This window comes from Caloenas nicobarica, chromosome 7, assembly GCF_036013445.1.
Source record: "Caloenas nicobarica isolate bCalNic1 chromosome 7, bCalNic1.hap1, whole genome shotgun sequence".
NCBI lineage: Eukaryota > Metazoa > Chordata > Aves > Columbiformes > Columbidae > Caloenas > Caloenas nicobarica.
The window spans coordinates 37,986,837-38,006,507 of NC_088251.1; the positions used below are offsets into that span (position 1 = coordinate 37,986,837).

At 41.2% G+C, this 19,671-nt stretch overlaps 1 protein-coding gene across 1 annotated transcript in view; it reads right to left on the reverse strand.

The window, feature by feature from the left end:
- PCDH15 (protocadherin related 15) overlaps positions 1-19,671 on the reverse strand; it is a 340,270-nt gene that overhangs the window by 286,738 nt on the left and 33,861 nt on the right. Inside the window, exon 2 of the mRNA XM_065638430.1 lies at positions 4,450-4,556. Coding sequence (XP_065494502.1) covers positions 4,450-4,528 — 79 coding nt within the window. The 5' untranslated portion in view covers positions 4,529-4,556. The remainder of the gene's footprint in view (positions 1-4,449; positions 4,557-19,671) is intronic.

The following is a 19,671-nucleotide window of genomic DNA, read 5'->3' on the forward strand; positions in this document are numbered from 1 at the left end:
CCTTCCTTGCTGTAGGGAGAGCCAGCTCAGCATACAGAGCCGATGGAAAATAAACCCAGCAAGCTCCAGTTGCTCAAGTTCTGGGTTGGTTTTGTTTGGTTTAATGTGCAAAAGGAGGCAGGAGTGGAAGTTTCTGCTCTTTTGATACAGAGGCCAAAACCAAACCGAACCCAACCCCACAACGAAACCTTCAGCCCTTCAAGGGCCTTCATTAGCTTGAGGACAAAAAGCAATATCTACTATCTCATATTTCCATTTCCCCTCCTGCCCCAAAACACAATCCCAATTTGCACCTGCATTACAAGATGACAAAAGGACTGAGATGGTCTCATCTCCGAGTGTATTAATTGAGGACTTTCGTCGGCATTCTTGTTTTAGAGCTAAAAATCTTCAAGTGAAACATAAGGGACTTCTCAAACTTTTTACTTATTAAAAGGGAAAACGAGTCAGCCTCAGGTTAAAAACAGCGCAACAAATTATCGTCTTCAAACATCCTTCAAAGATGCCACTATCTTAAATCGATCATCACAATTCACAATCCCATTAAACACTTCTGAAAATCTTAGCAACGGAATCATTGCAACTTCTGCTGGCGATCTTCAGGTTTGCTTTTGGTTTTAAATAGTGATCAGAATTATTTTTGCCTTTCTTTCAACTTTTAAGAGTAAAGAATAAATTACTGGCACCCACAAATGCGTAGCCCTATCCTTCATGAGAAGCACATACTAAATCTAAATGCTCAAGACTATTAAATCTGTTAATTGTCAAATGATTGTTTTTGCTGGATCAGTTTGGTGTGGCATGAAGTGCACACAGACAGCTGCTAAATCCAGCAGCCTTCTCTGCTGACCAAATGATTGCTTCTTAAGTGTTTCTTCTACTCATATACATTGGATTGATGAGGAAAAAAAAAATGAAGAAAGGAATTAGATCCCGGGTTTCTCCTTTTCCTCCTCACTGCTGCTTTCACCTTGAGAGTTTGCCTCTGAATTTAATAGAGTAGCACTGAAAAAATAAGATTGGAGCTGACCTAATTTCACATATTGCAAGGCTGTAACTGACATTTCTACTTAAGCTAAAATATTACTGGGGAGAAAGAAAAAAAAAAAAAAAAAATCCTTGCAGTCTTTCTCCTGCTTGGACAACAGGGGCAGCAGACATCATAAAACCGGATTTCTTAAAAAAAAATTCTAAACAAAGAAACCCCACATACACAAACACACATACACAAAACCCCACCAACCCCACCACACTCCCCATCCACCCACAGACTTACATTTATTCTGGTATACCATACGATTAAGCAAAAGAATACCACAAATAAGTCACTGGAAGAAGACGCTGAACGGGTTCATCAACATTTCATTGAGACTAATGCGATAACTCTTTTATTAAAGAACTGGGTTTTTAATAACGTTTGAAGGGTTTTATTTTTTAATACTAAGGGACTACGGTGGACGGGCAGTATTTGAATTTCATCTCTACATTTTACACGCTCCCCGCAGGCAGTGACTGAGCGGGAAGGGCTGGATGAGCATGAAGATGATAAGTACCACCTGAAGAGAGCTGGCGGACACGGGATGACAAGCAGACTCGGTTCGGATGGGCACTTTGTCCTGAAAACCGGGAAGAGTTCTCTACAAATGAGCAGTAGCGTCTGCCTGAAATTTCAGCTCACCGAAAATTAGGAACGGGAAACCCAGGACGCAAATTTATTAGTGGCACTAACGGAAACAAAACTCGAGCGCAAATTTGACATTGGTTTGCACGTCGCTTAGACAACACTGACAAACACTGCTATGAAAAAAACCTCCTAAAAGCCCATATCGCTTATAGATGATAGAAAAATGGAAAAGACAAAGCGCAACCACCAACGTGGGAAATAACTCCAGAGACAGCAAAGCACAGCTGGACATCACCTGAGCACAAAACACAACCACCGGCCACCACATTCGAGAGAGGAATTCAGCCAAAATCGGGACATAGCAGGACTAGTGGGATCACCAGGGGAAGGAGAAGCTACTTTGCAAGGGCAGCCTACAGAAACCTGTCTGTTAGTTGAGCAAGAAACAACCAAAAGGGACAATTACTGCTCTGTAAATGTTCCTTTGGTGGAAACGCGTTGCCCGGACTCAGAGGTTACGCAGGCACTATCAGCTGGATGCGAGTAAATCGTCTCATTTCTACGCGGCAAAGGCATTGAGCCAGACCCACAAACCGGATTCTGGGGAAGCTCTCGATTAAGTACAGGAAAAAAGCAGCCCAACTTTTTCCAAGGCAGTCCTTGATAAAGTTTTTAAGGCTACTTCGTAACATCATTAATTGCTGTGGCTGGGGAAGATGTGATGACTCAGGAGGTCAAGCAAAAACATCTGAAATAGAGAAAGGAGGAGCTAATGGAGCAAAATGCAGCGAGAGGCATGCAACTAACTGCATATGCACAGCTGCAGCCATGAAAACAGATAATCTGCATGCTAGATGCAAAGAATAGGTCATAATTTCTGCCATAATTGATCTTTCGCGTTTGTATTCATGATTGTTCTGCTGCTGAAATAACTACACTTTTCTTAAATTGCAATCGCTAAAAAAGTGCATCGTTTATATGTTAAATGTTAGACTAAAAATTCTGTTATTGCAAATTAGAGCCAGTCTACCAGTCCCCGGCGTGCCAAAGTGCTTCTCTGCAATGACCCAAACATACAGCGTGGTTTTCTATTTAGCTGCAAGAAATATATTTCAAATTAATTGGTTTTGTAAGTATTGCCTCATTAGCTGAGTGGCATTTGTTGAGTAATCAGTATCCTACCTCAGCTTAAATTAATTGCCATATCATTTTTTCCTCTATTATAGCATTATGGTATTTATACAAAGTACCTTGAAGATATTAGAAGTACTTTTAGCACAATTTATCCTTCCTTGAACATTGGGGTGAGGACAAAACCAGTTCATTTTCCAGTTTCGTACTGGAATGCTGCACGTCCCTCAAGCAACAGCACTTAGCAACTTTCCCCCAGTGAAGTAACAATGCTCTTGGCTTTATATATCAAATTTATATCCACTGAAAAGCAAAGTCCCCTCTGTTCAGACTATATAATGGAATGTTAGCATTAAAGATAAAACCGAGGTTGGGTTCTGTGCTAAACAAAATGGCACGAGCCAAGACAACAAACAAACTAACCAAATGCAAAACACCAAAGAAAAGGAGCCCACAAAACAAACAAACCAAACCCACAGAACACCAAAACTACCATTGTGCTGCTCAAAAAAACACTCGACAACCATCACTGAGTCCAACACGGCAAAGCACGACGGCTCCACTCCTCCACTATAATGCATTATTAAAAAGCAAGCTAATTGTATCCAAGCATAAGCTGTAATACGAGCAGTCCATGCACTTCACTTCAGCGTCAAGAATGACAGCCAGAATGACAGTGTGAGAATGGATAACATTAAATCAGTTTTCTCGTACACTACAGACATCAAATACATTGTAGGGTAGGGCTGGGGGACAAAAGGACAATTGGAGAATAATGAATAGAGCAAGAAAAAAATATCCTTTCTCTTTGATAACAAAAAACCCTAAGCAAAACTCAAGTAGAATACTTCTCACAAAAGCAAACCTACTGGATTTCATGACTGACAAAACGGAGTTTTCTAAAAGAAAATCCAACCGCAAGAATGGGTCGTAAATACATACTATTACAGCTTAGCTCCGAGGAAAGTGTGAGTGCCGTTCATAATGAGCAACTTCATTACAGACATTCTGAAGCCGTACTCAAGTTTTTACTTATCCCCCTCGTTATTCTTCAGTGTATTTAAGAACAAGTCCGTCAAACTCAGCTCTTCAACTTCTAAAAGTTGTTCAAAAGAATAAATCATCATCAGTTATCTAGGTCTGTAATTTTTAATTACCACAGATAACTGGTGGAACATGTTTCTGGTGTTTCTGCATTAAATTCCACAAAGATGCTGTGAGGATGAACATGAACTATAGGTGCCACGTTTCAGGATTTCTGAAGCCTTGTTTCCCTAGAAGAACCTCATTGTGGATCTTTTCTCAAGTTTTTTGTCAGGTATATATACAGCCCTTTAACAACTATTCTCCCTCAAACTCCCGTTCAAAGTGCTGGAACTGTTGATTTACATACACATAAAGCAAGTTAAAATATTTGTTCAACGACTGAGCGGAAACAAATTTTAATGCCAGAGTCTAACACTGAATAATCATAACTTCAGATTTTTTTTCTTTTTTAATCTTCTCTGGTAAATCAACGGCTTTGCAAATATCATCAAAGGCTTAAAATCGTGACAACATACCCAGTTCTTTATTGTAACCTCGCTTTCCTACCAAGTATCAAACTTACTTTTTCGAGGAATAAATCCATAGGGGAAAAAAACCCAAATTAAAAACGCCCGAATGCTCCCAGGGCTCCCCCCGAACCCCCTCACCTTCATCGTTGTGGGCCCAGCAGGCGGTGAGCAGCGCGGCGGCCGCGATCCCCACAGCCCAGCACGGCCACACGCTCATGGCTCCTCAGCATTCACTCCGGGCAGAGCTGAAAAACAAACATTCCATACGTTACTCGAGCAACCTACGCACAGCTGAGTGATTACAAACTATCCGCAGGAAGCCGTGGAACTACATTTGGTATATATAGTCTGTAAGAGTGCGGCATTGGTTCTGTTACCACGGGCGAGATGAATCTCATCGGCATCGATACACACGTGCTCGTTAACTTGATAATTACGTACGCACAGGCCTCGAAGTAAAGAAAATGCAAGTTTCTTGCTTAAATCGGGGCTAATTTCTGTAATTTCCATAAAATAAAGTACTTAGGTTATTCTTCCCGCTTTAGCATTTTGGAGAAGGCGGCATATCAGAGAAATCACACCTATTAAGGTCGGTGTTTAAGTGCAGAAGTCAGCAGGGACGCAGCAAAACCAGGAGCTAACGCCACAGATGGGTCTTTGATGACGCAGACTGGTGGTTCGTGCCCAGCAAAGGAAGAAAAATTAAAACAACACAACAGCAACAAAAACCCAACAACGAAAACCAAACAAAACCAAACAAAACCCACCCAAACAAAACCAATAACAACCAACCAACCCCAAACACATGTACAAAAAACCCGGGAGAATAAACTGGCCGAGACAGGCCTGGATGAACTCCAGAGCACATTAAGAGTGAGTAACATAAGGAAGTGATCTAAAGCTCTGTTTTATTGCTCCAATAAAGAGAATTAACATAATTCTCTAGCCAAGAACTGAATTATTTAAAAATATTCCTTCACATTTAAAAACGTTGTGACAAACACAATGGACTTCCTAGCAACGGAAGCATGAAATGGAGAGAAACTGAGAGCACTATAAAAACAAGCTATTGTAGAAAAAGGGTTTAAGTGCTGTCGATTTTCCCAAGCAAAGCACTTGACTTGGATTCCATCGCCACTTCCCGCTCAGAACTTTATTATAAAGTGGTCGCAGAGCTGCTGTTTCATTCCAAGCCACACAAACAGACCGTGACCCCCCTTCTCCACAGCACTAACACCGGCTCATCCTCTGCTTGCGAGACCTTATTGAAGAGCTGCAATTGTTACCCAGCTTACGGAAAACACAAATGTACGGGCAGCATCTCATTCACACAACGCACAAAATAATTCATCTGCTTAGGGTAGAAAACCCCATTTTAGCTCACTCTCAAGAGCGATCCGAGCCACAAGGAAGCAGGGTTCCCACTCGCGCCAACAGGCCACCGTTTCATTAACAGCCAAGAATTTCTCCAAGATCGGAATTTATTCCAAATCACAGCGCCTTGCAAGACGTTTTGTTCAATATGAAGGAAACGGTGCAATGATATAAACTGCCCCTCTTAAAAAAAAAAGACCAAAACAACCATGCGTCAAGAATTTGAGAGGAAAAACTAGTTTGGTTTTTTTTTTTTCAAATGGATAAGAAAAGCAAGAAATTAAATTTAATAAACCAGATGGAGTGGCCCGTATTTACTTAAATATTTTCAGTTCCTAGGTGGCTGACACCGTGTATATTTAGGCTGTTTCCCAGGGTAATTCAGAGGTGGGATCTACTGGGCTCCCTCCCCACAGAGCAAGAGGAAGACACGGATCACAGCTGACGGTGGATTTTAATATCGACATCCACGGTTCCAAACGACGCTTTAAAAATAAAAGGGAGCAGCAAAACTGTGTAAAATCCTACACCACCCGCTGTTCCACTTGCCACCGGGAGGTTAAAGATCCAATCTCCGTTTCATCCCAGGAGGACTCTTGCCACCCCACTCAGCAGCACCGGGACACTGCCGATGCTTGGATGCCATAGGCAGCCCTTTCAGGAATAACTTAAATATTATATATCAAATGAGGAGGCAGCTTGGGTCTAACTGGTGTTGCGGATCTCCGGGGACTGTTCATTTTCATTTGGGCTAGGCAAACATCAGTCTTGACAAAACAGCTCGAGGTTACAGGAATTAACGAATTCAAGCCATGCAATTTTATCTGTGAACCATACAAAAGCACCCACCTTCCTCTTCTCTCCTCCTCCTCTTCCACCAGCACTTCTACCAATAGTTTCTGCCTCTAACTCCAGCAGAGACGGTCCAAATGAGAATTTCAGACCTTTCCTAAAGGGCTTATCGTTCCTATACACGTGAGGACACTGGAACTGTCAGCAAAGACCCCACTGGCCCAAAGAAAACACTTAGAACTCAGAAGTCATTCTGGATTTTGCAACGGCACCTTCAATGCAGCAAAAATATTTCCACCCTAATATATATATTCTAGACGACTGCTTTTAAATAAAGGCTGAGTGCTTCCACATCGCCCAAATCAATTCAGAGGAATCCAACGTCATCATTAAGGCTCCCTGGGAACTTCTGAGGATGGGAACTTCTCAATATTTCACCATTTTTCCCTCCCACATTAAGAGGAGACGCTAAAAGAAGGGGCTCTGTCGCTTTTTCAGTTTAAGCAGACAGCATTATTACATTCCGTTGCATTTGCTCTCAAGTGCTTCCAACCTTTTACACCTCGAAAAGCAGAAACAAGACTTAGTTCCTTCAGGTCAGGCTAAGAAAGATCACATCCATATGCAGATTGCACAAAAGACCTAGAAAGAAATGCACAGACGCACTTCAGAGGCCTCTGATATTTCATTTTACAACCTTGAGAAGAAACCCAGATCTCCAATCACGACGTTCTATTTTAGAAAGTTATTCAGAGCTCGGCTGACATCCTTGAGTTGACTCTACTCTGGAGAGATCTGAGGACAGAATCCTGGCAGGTTTATTTTGGATTTCGATGAAATGTCAAGTGAACCACGAGGATAGCAACAATGCTGCTCTAAGAATAAGCATCTCTAGATGTAACTGTAATACAACAGAATAGAAACGGGTCCCCCTTTTTCCTCTAATTTTTACCAGAAAAAAACCCCAACCTGGTATGAAGTACAGAAAGCAAGAATCTTCTTAAGTTGAACAGACTCTGCTAACTCAGAAATAGCTCACACCAAAGCCCAAGTGACTCCCAGGTCCCCAAAGGCAGAAAATCTGTAAGAAATCCAGTGTTGGACTCCAGATGTGCAGTTTGACAGGGCAGAGGACAATTACCAATTGATGATAGAAGGAAGATCTGTAAAGTAAGACCATACAATATGTCTACAAGACTAAGGATTCTCCTGGAAAATATTCTCATGTTGCTCCAACAGAATTTTAAAGTTTGATGTTCCCATGGGCAACAAGAAGTTACACACTCAAGCACTTCTGGCTCTTTTTTTCCCTTCTCCTCTCGCCAGTGTAGTTACTGAATCAGCCAAAACACCAACTACTTATCAAGACTATCTATGTGAGAAACACGTCAACAAATTTTAAGAGGGGATAAAAGTGAATGAAAAAACCCCTAAATATCAAATACGAGCTCTCACATCCAAGCAACCTTTAATATATTTAAGGCCCACTGATATTACAGTAACCTTAAATACTTATTGACTTCAAGATCAGGTGTTATTACAGTACTTAAAAGCATCGCACTCATTTGAAGCTGAGGGGGGAAACGCAATCAAAATAAATAGCCAGGCATGGCTGGGGTAAAAAAATATTTTCAAATACCCATACAGAATTGTTCTCGCTATGGAAATAAAACAGAAGGTTTTTTTGAAATCGGGTACATGCTAACACACTCGAATGCCATGTGTTCAATGGAAATTATTCTTTAGGAAAGAAAGTTAACTTTTCAGGGAAAGATAGACAAGGGAGGAAAAAAAGAGCCTCACTGACACGGTTAGGAGTTAAGAGAGATTGAACAACCAGTGTTCAAACACCCAAACCCTTGCAACCATTGTCCATATGGGACTCTTTAACCCAAAACGAGAGTCTAAATTGCAGCAGAACATGGAGCTTCAGTGTTTTTAAACTCTTAAAATAACCCAATTTGAGCAGGAAAACCTAAACTTTGGACTGAGCTTGCAGCAGAAAGTGCATATTTAAAAATAAACCATTAGGTACATATTAATTCACTAGACAAGTAAACAAATATTTGCCATTTAATATACACGTCAAAAACAATACCTCCTGGGAAACTGCCACGGTTGGATGGATAATACAGCATTTAAGAAAACAATTAAATTCTCATTTATATGTATGCTATTAATTTATACAACCAGCTACAACTCTTCAAGTGTCAGAAGTTATACATTTTGCTTAGAGCCGTTGCTCTTTCCACAATAAAACTGTAATAAAATATCAAAGCACATAATAAACTGGTTTTAAAAGTATAAGGTACTGAATTGTTTAAACACAAGAAAAATTATAGTGGACAGTTTTATTATGAGGCTCATCTATATTATTACTGATCAGATGAACTCTTTTAAAGATTGAAGACACAAAACCAGGGAGCCTCTCAAGTGCAAATGCTTGTTCAGAGAGAACCGGTGCCACAATAAATTAGAAATGTCAGCAGAACCAGAAAAAAGTGTCTTACGGAAGCCAAAAAGGAGATGAATTTGCTTTACAGTCTGACAGTGTTGCTGGCTTGGTTAAAGCTACGGTCCATTAAACTATATGTCTCAAATGTTTTATTTCTGTGGCTGAAACAATTATGTTGAACTGTCAAGCTGAGGAAAAAAAAAACCCAACTTCTAAAATATTATTTAAACACAAGGACAGACTGATAAAAAAAAGAAAAACAACTCTGGTTTGTCTCAATGCCATTCTTTCCTAAGGTCACTGCCTTAATATCCGTCCCAATGCACCTGGGCAAGCTCTGCACCTATAGGACTCCCATGCTATAGAATTGGCACAATCGGGATGGATTTTTACTCTTCTCAAATAAAATCTTTCAGTAATACGAAGATTTTTTTTAACATCAAGTTTCAAGATCAGGCATGCTCACAACTCGATTTCCTGCATCCATTCTTATGGATCCATTCCACATAAATAAATGTATTAAAAACCGAGGTGCATCAATACTACACTTGTGGCTCTTCTCCTGTTTTGCGCTTGCCAAGGTCTTGAGTTTTTAGGCTTATTGGGAGAGAGCATTTGTAGAAAGCAAATACACAAGTACTCAAGAAAAAAAAAAAAAAACAATGGCAATTTATAGGAAGATCTAAAAATACTTCCATCTGCAAGTTAAAATTCCTCAGTGTATTCTATTCAAATAATTCATCCATTCCTCCTTGCCCATATTCCTCTAAGGACTACTAGTTCCAGTTATTTCCAATCGAAGAGTCATTTGTACTTGAATGCAGGAATTATCAAGTTTATTTCAATACTTTGTACCCCCAAAATACAGTAACTGGTATTTCCCTACATTCCATCAATAAGAAAAGTTATTTTCCATCTCTATAGGAATGGTAGCCAACGTGCATATGGCCTGATTCACGGTAGGTGACATCCTGAGAGCACTTTTCCCATCGCCCTGCCAGCAGAACCTACTATAAATGCACTATATTAACACTCCATGTAGCATGCTGCTAATTTCCACTGAAAAGAGAGAAGATTGCAAGGTATATGTAGGTCTGCGCAGAGAAACGTCAACGATGCTACCAAAAATAGAAAAAAAGTTTTCAAGGAATAACAGATAGGGATGGAGAAGGATTTTTCTTGCTTGCTTCCATCACTAGTTGTGACTGCTTCACTTGTTTTCTGTCTTTTTAAGAAATAATCCAGCTATTAGATGGATTAACAGTATTACAGCTTCTTAATCATGGGTGGGTAAACAGGGTAGCCAGTTCATTCCTGTCTACAAATCCGATTTTTTAAAACGTTATGCAGATGTTCACTTTCCCAACTGCTTAACATAAAAACATTAAAAGAAACAGAAGCTATATTAGCCAGAAGTACTTAAGTTAGTTCTTCAATAACCTTTATCTCTACAAAATATGCACACAAAGCTTAAATTATACATGAAAGCACAGGCTATTTTGCTGGTTAATAACGAAAATATATTTTAATATAAAAGTACAAAGTAAAAGATTGGTTTCTTTGCTCTTACTGCAAGATGAGTGTTGGATGATATCCCAGAAACCTCTCAATTTCTCCCTTGCCAGAGTCATTTCTCTACGAGGATAATTCACTGGGCTTACTTAACACAGGAGCAAATCAGAGGCTTCGTTGAAGTGAAAACTAAGGAAGATCTTGGTACCACTGCAGTGGAAAGGATGCTGGATTTTGGAAATCAATTCAGGCTCAAATCTGACTTGCGTTATGGCAATGGAAATGTCCAAAACTATGTTAAGTGAGTTTATTGTATTGAGGAAAAGAACATTTTCTCAAGCCGAGTTTATCTTCTCTTCTCCTGGAGATTTTGTATTTACTTTACAAAATTTAAATCAGTCAAACCTGTCAAAGCAGAGTCTAGCTTCCTAGAAAACAGCTGTTCCTACCTGCCTTTTAGCCAACACACGTCAAACGTAGCGTTAAACACGTCCTGGAGTAATTACAGGGTTTTTATTAGCTCTGTTAAAATAGTTCGACGCAATGACATTTCAGAATTAACACGCATACAACATAAGTATACACGCACATACACGCGCTTAAGACGCCATATTCAGCTACTTCAATGCCAAGTTGAAGGTTGTGTTATTGCACATTACTGGGCCAGAAGCTTTAAGATCAGCCTTGGAAACTAGGCCAGCTTACAAACAGGAAGGCTGATTAAGCCAAATAACTATCAGCATTGTTGTACGGCCACACTCCAAGCTATAGACTAAGTAGCAGTAAAGAAAGTTGAGAAGGTTTCGAGGTGTCTTCTGTTGTCATTTGTTTCTCTGGAAAGATGAATTTCCCACTTAACACTCTAAAGCAGCTGGTTCTTAAACTACCTGTAATTACTATTTATAACAAAACTTGCTAAAAAAAACACCAAGAAGAGTCCTTGAGAGTTATCTGCAATCCCATTTCTAATGCTGCTCCTAACAATGCTCCAGACTCCTCATAAATTTAACTATTTAATAAGGATCGAGGTCTCTTTTCTAGGAAACCGCAGTAAATAGAAAGTTTCATGGTTATCAGTTCCTTGTTTACTAGATGACTCAATGCATTATCAGTTACCATATTCTGCTACACATTTATCAGCAGTTAAATCAATTATTTAACCCGTAAGCCAAGTACGCAAGCAGGTGTCGGGACATTAAACAACCTCACACGTTCAATTACACAACTTCCAATCCTCCATGTTCTCTCCTATGTCCCTCTGCTCTCCAAGATTTTCCACATCTGACATCACGGCAATCATCCTCAAGTGCCCTTTCACTCCTCTGCTCCATCATTTGCCTTCCTAGTATTTTTGGGGGATCTTATCTTTAAAACCCCCTCTCATCACTTCTTAGATAAGAGCATAATTAGATGCAATTACTTGTTTTGATTATACTTTGATTGCTTTCTCAGCTTGTTGGCCACGAGGCAAAGGAGACAGCAAAGCATTTGCTCATGTTTTCACATATTTATCCTTCGCCTTTTAAAAGCCTTCCCAGAAGCTGCAATATCAGTTCCCTCTCTACGTCTGCCCATCAAAAATCAAGACAATGAAATTAAATGGTATTCCCTGAAAATAAAACAGTTTCAGAACAAGTATGAGGCCTTGGTACTTATTTTTAAAACGTTCTTTAAGCTTCAATGATTGTTTGCTGCTACCCGTATCTACAGCCATGCTGAATCAAGCTATAGCTAAATGGAAAGTTAAATGTAATCACGAGGTGTTAATGTCTACATCTTATTATTTGCAATCTCTCAGAGAAAGCAAAGGCAACCACAAGTAACGCTACAGCAGAAACTGGTTTCTTGACCAACAAACGCTATGGCAAAAACTGGTTTCTTGACCAACAATGTTGCTTCAGCAACTGGTTCATTCTAAAGTGGTCACAGTTGTCGACAAGAGGCTTTGTATGTGAAGATGGCACGTCTTTTGGTCCATGTGAAAACGAGCTTGAATGTTAAATATTTTCTGACACTCTGGAGTTACTGTTGCTCTTCCCATTCTCTTCAGGTGAACGTATGGTTCACGGCAATACTGTACAGGTCTAAAACCTCCTTACAGGAACTAGTCTGGGGTGCGAGGAGTAACATGCGGTTCACCTCTACGCGGTGCTGGATCAAACTGCAAAAAGGAGGATTTCAGAGTATCGTCAAGGTCCACACCAACCGTATCTCCCCTCCTCATCACTCCAAAGGCCTGTTAGCCCTTCGGTGAGCACGTACCTCCATCTCCAGAGCCTCCGTTTCTCCTGACACCCGCATACCTCAGCACTGCAACATCAAGCCCCAACACTCAGCGTTTTACTTCCTCGATTTCCTGCATTTTGCTCATTCCTGCTTTCCTTCACCCAAAGAACACACAGCTCTCTCACACGCCCAGGTTTCCTTGGCTATTCTGAGACAGCCCGTGCATCTTTCAAGCGAATCCTTCCCTTCCAACCTTCAAGAATCTGAAAAGTGCTTCTGCGCGCTGATGAATAGAGGAATTGATCTTGCATTTATCAGCTGCTTTGTCCAGCTGCACCTGTTGGTGACTCAGCTGCTGCGGAGCTGGGGGGTCTGCGCCGATGCGTCGGGGGGCTGGATGTGCACAGGGCTCTCATTCAGGGACAGCTGGTGACACAGAGCTTGCCCGAGGTCCCTGTGCCCGCGGCGGGGAAGGGAAACACTCCAGCACTCCTGTATTTCTGTAAGAAACACAAAGTTTGAGGCGGACACGACAAAACACAGCCACGCGGGGACTGGCGCGAAATGCGGACCTTTTAAAACGAGTCCAGCAAATCGCTTTAGTGCAAAGGCAGCGCCTACCTTGCAATAGGTTAAACAATTTCTTTGAACAAAAGGCATCTAATAGTCTGTTTAGACACTTAACTCGTAGTTACTGTATCAGTGATTATTTGCAGCAAAGAAGTTCGGCCAAAATGGGTTTACAAATACTCATCTTTAACAAACGAATGAAATATTCAAGTAAAAATAAGATATCTAAACCAAATCCAACAGCACTACATACTACCAAAGAGCCTTCACAGCTCTGACACCACAGCAATTATGCATCAGTTAGAGTAATACTTAAAACCAGACATATGTTATTTTTAAATTTCAAAAGATCGCTAAGTAAATAAGATTGTTGAAACAATTTCCTGTAACATCTCATAAAAGAAAAAAAACAACCTCGTTTGACGGTCTCTAACAGTGTCCCTACCCCCCCCACGTTGTCTCTGACTGAGGCCAGCTGGGGGAGAACGGGCAGAAAGAAACCAGTAAACGCACCCCGGGACGCGGCCAGCATTCCAGATGTGCACAGCCCATACATGCCAACAGCTGCCCGATAACTTTCTCTCCCTCTCCTACTCACTCCCAGCATCCTACTTGCCATTTGCATTGCTACCGAGCTGACATTTCCATGAATTCCATAAAAAACGGTGTTTAGAAGTCATTAAGCTGAGCTGGTAAAGTTGAGTAGAGTCTGGAAACAGCCAGCACAACTTTGGTGCTCGCTGACCTCCACAGAGCACCCGCGTGACGCAAATCGCAAGTTCGGCCCTGAGATAACAAACCAAGCTTTAGAAACTAGGGGCTGAAGATACCCTTCTTACCCGGAGCAATATGACTTGACCCAAGATTTAGCAGCGGTGGCCCCAACACAAACATTTTTTGACCCTCACAAGCAGACAACCCAAGAAGAAAATGGATAGAGGAGTTCAGGATGGACGGCTAGGCAAGGGCTGGCCTCATTCAAGGAAGTCATGCCAATCCATGTCGGAAACTGCTATTATCACAACGCTTACGGAAGTAATCTTACTGCCTAGACGTCTGACAACGGTGAACCTGAAAGACGCCAGTGAAACTGTTAGTATTTCCAAACAGCAGACAGCTCAGAATTGCTAACACGCAAAGCACGGAGTGCTGCTCACTGCTGAGGTCTGATGACAATAAGGAGAGGGGAATGGACTCAAAGAGTCGTGATTTTTGGTACAGGCAAGAGACAGAGGTTCTGGACATCATCCTAGACAGTTCCTTTGAAGCAAGAGGAAGATGCATTCATATATTAATAGTTTCCATCAAAAAGATGACCCGTAAGGGAATTATGGTTGAATAGTGCCAAATGAAGTAACATTCCCACTCCTGGTGCCTTGCTCCTTCTTGCACAGCATCCTGGGGCTGTCGGGATGATAAGGTATAAAAAAGGCCCCAGAATTACAGAAAACATTCATCCTAAGGATACAAATTAAAGGCCAGTCTTCATTTAGTATCAGAAAAGAGACAGGTTTCAATCCAGGCAGGTATTTGATGGGATCAGCGGCACTCCAGGGATTGAGGGGTACCTCCCGTGCTCCTCCCTCCGGCTGGGTTTTCAGGATGGCCTCGTATCAAAGCGTGTAAAGAGAGATATGGCTCTGGTACGCTTTAGAAGGCAATGAATGAATTTCCACTCGGATAAAAATGCACGCTGGGACAAGTAAGATATTCATGTATGCAAATAGGGATTCTGAATTTGTCAGCTTTTTCCCTATTTTCCCTCCGAGGAGGCAGCACGGATAGCTGGTAGTATAATGGTACTGAGCTACAGTAAACAAAATGCTCGGGAGCATTAGAAGAGAGAGAAGTAGGACCTAAATTATAATGACATTATAAAGGACAATAGAAAAACCCTAGAGCATTAAACGCTGTTTTCACTGCCATAATTTCAGAAAGAGACGCTAGGAAGGCCACCTCAACTGCCTTTAGGACACTGTGGGACCTAATACTTCTTCTCAAAGAGAACAAGAAACCCCAAAAGATCACTCCCTCCTCTGAGAAACAAGCCCAAGGACTACTTACCACACGATAGAGAAATAGATTTCGACTGAAATCTTGGTTAACAAAACTGCTGCGGTAACACTTTTTTCACTTGACGCTGTAATATTTCTGTACTACAGGAGTACAGACGGAAATAAAAGCAAGAATAAATGCAAATAAATCTTTTTCGCATGAACTTCGGGCTTGCTCAGGAATTCATCGGGACAGGGAGAGCAACTGATTCTACTCCCAGTTAAGTTACCTTTCTGTGAACTAATATTTTTCCCAGTGCAGGTTAAGGCAAGGATATCCTGTGCTTCAGGGCTTTTGCAAACTGCCTGCAGGAGGCAAGGGAGAATAAGCACACAGTGCAACCCGGCTCACCCCACGCCACGGCTCAGGCCGCTTTTTACTGTCTCCAAAACAAGCAATAACAGCCAGAGGAGTATATGCTGAACATGACACATTAATGGCTTCATTCCCTTGCTAGGTCCTATGCTTGAACATTTTTCCCCCCCCAGCTGCGTGTTATAAATTTAGCAAAGGATATAAAACCCATAAGCGAAGTGTTTCCTCACACTTCTTCCAAGCTAAAGAAACTGCCTCGAGTAAGGAATTTACTTCTCCTTACCTCTTTTACTTGACTTGCATCGCTTTGCCTCTCAGCGCCCAACACAGAGAAGGTTCCACACCTGAGCATAAACCAGCCAGCTTTTCGGGAAACTTGGGCTTAAATCCGGCTATTTCAACAGTATCCTGACTCAGAGCAGCCGCAGTTGGTAACACAGCCCAGAGAGGCTCTCCAATACTTCTTTGTCCCTCACACGGTCTTTCAAAACACAGTTTTTATTCTATAAACCAAATATTTAATGACATTATGTGATCAGATCTCTCTCTTCTGTTTCCACTCAAGGGAAAAAAAAGCATCTTTTAGTATTTGAATCTCTTACTGTAGTGTGATGCTGCCAATCTGAGGAGAAATGGGTTTCCAGCCTACAAGAGAGGAGGAGTTAAAACCCACTAAATGAAATACAGCAGAGCAAGAAGAAAGAAACAATCCACTCTTTCGTTTAGTTCTCAACAAGCGAAAGCAAGACTGTGAGCAACAAGACTATTTTCCCTTTTGAAATGCGTAATTCAATCTTAAGCAGTTTCCTGGTGGCAAATTATCCACCTTTTTTTGCAGTCCACGCTGAGGACAGAAATCCAATACCTTGAGATGCCAAACTCAGGGTTCACGCCACGTGTCACTTGCACAATTCCATTATTACGCGATAAAGAGAAATTAGAGCAGCAGAGGTTCCTAAGCGGTAGTGCTGCCTTGGAGACACCAACCGTACCCAGTACAGCACTTCTCCTCAACGCACAACTTAAAAGATAGACTGGAAAGTAATGGTGAAGGCCTTTTCTTGGCTACACACGTCAGGCATGTCACCAGTTCCCCAAAGGCCTGATGCCTTCCCAGGGACAGAGATTGCTGCTTTAGCGCCAGGGCTCATTTGATGGGGGCGCCGCGTGTTTTGCTCTGCACGCACAGATATATTACTGCACCGATGTGAACGTTTTCCTGGAGCCCGCTGCTAATCTGCACGGCAACCGTGATGCGAGGCGTTTCTCTGGAAGAAAGAAAACTGGAAAGATCTCCTTTAAGGCATTATAACAATATGGAGTTTTGTCTTACAGGCAAGTCATCAAAATCAAGGCAAAATCCATATGGATGTAGTACCAACAGAGACCTTTGAGAAGTTATACAAAATAGGATCCACGGCACAAGCACCGCAACTTGTCCCGAGGACACAGGCGACCTTGGGGGGCACATCACGCTAATGACATGAATGCCGCTGTACAGCCTTACCCCATTTTTCAAGTTTAAATCATTAGTGCTCTCTCGGAAATTGCATCTTGAAGGCATGAGATGATTTTAAACTTGCTGAGACCAGATTCTTCCCAAGAAACAGTTTCAAGAACGTAATTGCATTGGTGGTGTTCAATAACTATCGGCCGGGATTTCATTTTTTGCCAACCCCCTTTCAAATGGCAGAGGGGAAAAGAAAGAAATCAAAATAAGAACGAGAGCAATAATGAACTCAACACTGAAAAAAGGTCACGAAGACCCAGCTTTGGCTAAACCTCCTCAGAGGCCACTGCTATGGGAAACCTACTGAGATGGGAAGGCAGCAACCCTTCCAAACATCCCCCACTATGGAGACTTACCCTAGAGCAACATACATCTGCAGTTAACTTTGGCGGCTATAAATCACTTCAGAGCTGGCAATCTCCATCGGCACTCTAAAACATATTCTCCTTTTATTGAAATCCATCTTTTCAGACATCTTTGTAGAGAGCCTTCTACACTCTTGCAGTGTGAGTATTTGTTCAAAGTTGTGCTGAATTTCTCCTCACATCTTTTATGCATGCACCATTTACCCAATGCTTTAATCATCATTTAAACCTTTCCCAGAACAAATGTAAAGAGGCAAAAATGCAAATATCTATATATTTTTAGGTATCACTTAGTAATGCAATCATAAATACTATGTATATCTGAAAAGACATCTGATGCAGGCGGATTGCAAAATCTGGTTCAGCAGATGTCCCGTCAGGAAAACCTCAGGGGGCTGAAAAGCTCTGCAGGTCTATGTTGGTTTTCTGTGCTGTAGTCCTGCTGCAGGATGCTTTAGAAATAAAATCCTATTGTTTCTCTTCGGTGTCGTTCAGCATAAATGTCTCTTTTAAATAAACTCTCACAGGGAAAGGTCTTTCCCCAACTGAAAGGCAATCTAGTATTGCAATTGTTACTACATTTGAATGTGAAATCAACTATTATTCACAAGACATCCTAGTCTTTTCTACAATATGCAGGTGGTGTTAGGGTAATCCTCGTGTGAAACCACACAGTTTCATAGTGGAAAGACATAGGAAATTCATCTATGCAACACAGCTGCTCTTTAGAACTGCACTCTACTTTCAGTGTCATTATAATTGCTTAGAAAAACAATTTGTGACCAAACCAATTTTTAAAAAAGACATTGAAAAATTCGGCTTGTTTGGTTTCCCACAAAGACATTGAAAAATTCGGCTTGTTTGGTTTCCCACAAATGTTAAATATTCCTCGAAGTCTCCTAAAGACCAGACTGTTCAGTTTGAAAAATATTAGCAAAAAATATTAACCACTATGTGAATAAAAGGTTTTCCAGATTTTACCAGGTTTGATCCGAACTGGAAGTTTAATGAGATCCATAATTTTCACATTCCTTAGGTACACCAAATGACCCAACAGCAGGCTCCACCATTTCTTAAAGCCTGCTCTGTCTTCTCCCTTTCAACTCAAAACAATAATTATATTTCTGAAATCTTTGAAGGGAGAAAGGGGGAATCGGTACCCAAAGAGCAATCATTGTTTTTTTGGGGGGATATCCTGCATTCTTTATGGGGAAACCAGGCTTCCAACCACTTCAACTCCAGAGCTGGGCTCAGGTAAGGAACTACCAGCATCCTTGCACAAGAACATTTACAGGGTACGAACTTCAGAGAATTAACCTGCTTAACGCAGCCAAAGGAGTTCAAGAGCCCTGAAGCTTCCCAATGCTATTTGTTGAACTCATCGCATCTTACCCTCCTCCATTTTTCACAGGAAAACCTGAATCCTGGTCTCGATTTGTTTCAACTGTAATCAATTTATATTCATTTTTTCCTTTCCCTTCTGTTCTCTCAAGCTGAATTTCACAGAAGTGGGTCTTTATTAAAATATTTTTCCTCTTCAAGGATCACAAACACAGAAGGTCTCTGATACCAATCCAGTTATTAATACCAAAAGTTACAGAGACCTGTCACTGCACTAACCAGATGGGTCCATGTGAGGTTACTCATCATTAGGAAAAACAGAAACCAGAGCACAGAAAATCATTTTATAGGTAAAGGAAATAGCAGTTTGGCTTTTCACTGGAGTGAATTTGCAAGAGATTAAAGGGGACAAGCTGCACTCCCATCAAACGATCAGTTGACAGCGTATTCAGGCTATAAACAGAAAAAAAGTCTTCTCTAAATAGATCAGCTCTTTAATGCTCTGGAAGGCATTGTTTGTAGGCTCTGCCACACAATAAATTGATTTAGTAAAATGTCAAGTTGGAGGGAGGAGGCAAGAAACTGGAGCTGAATCCCTCCCAGAACATAAACACTAACTGTATCGGAAAAGGCAGCTGAAGAATTTACTGATCTGCCAGAGTACTTAATGAAATTATTCTCATGAGTATAGTCTTTATGAGCTGGATCATTACTATCTCTCCCCCAATAACTTGCTCTCTCATCATCATGCAAAAAATTTCAGATAAATACTTTCCTACTCATCGTTGCAATTGCTTGTGCAACTGGAAGACTGCTGTTTAAAAACCATCTTACACTTCCACTTA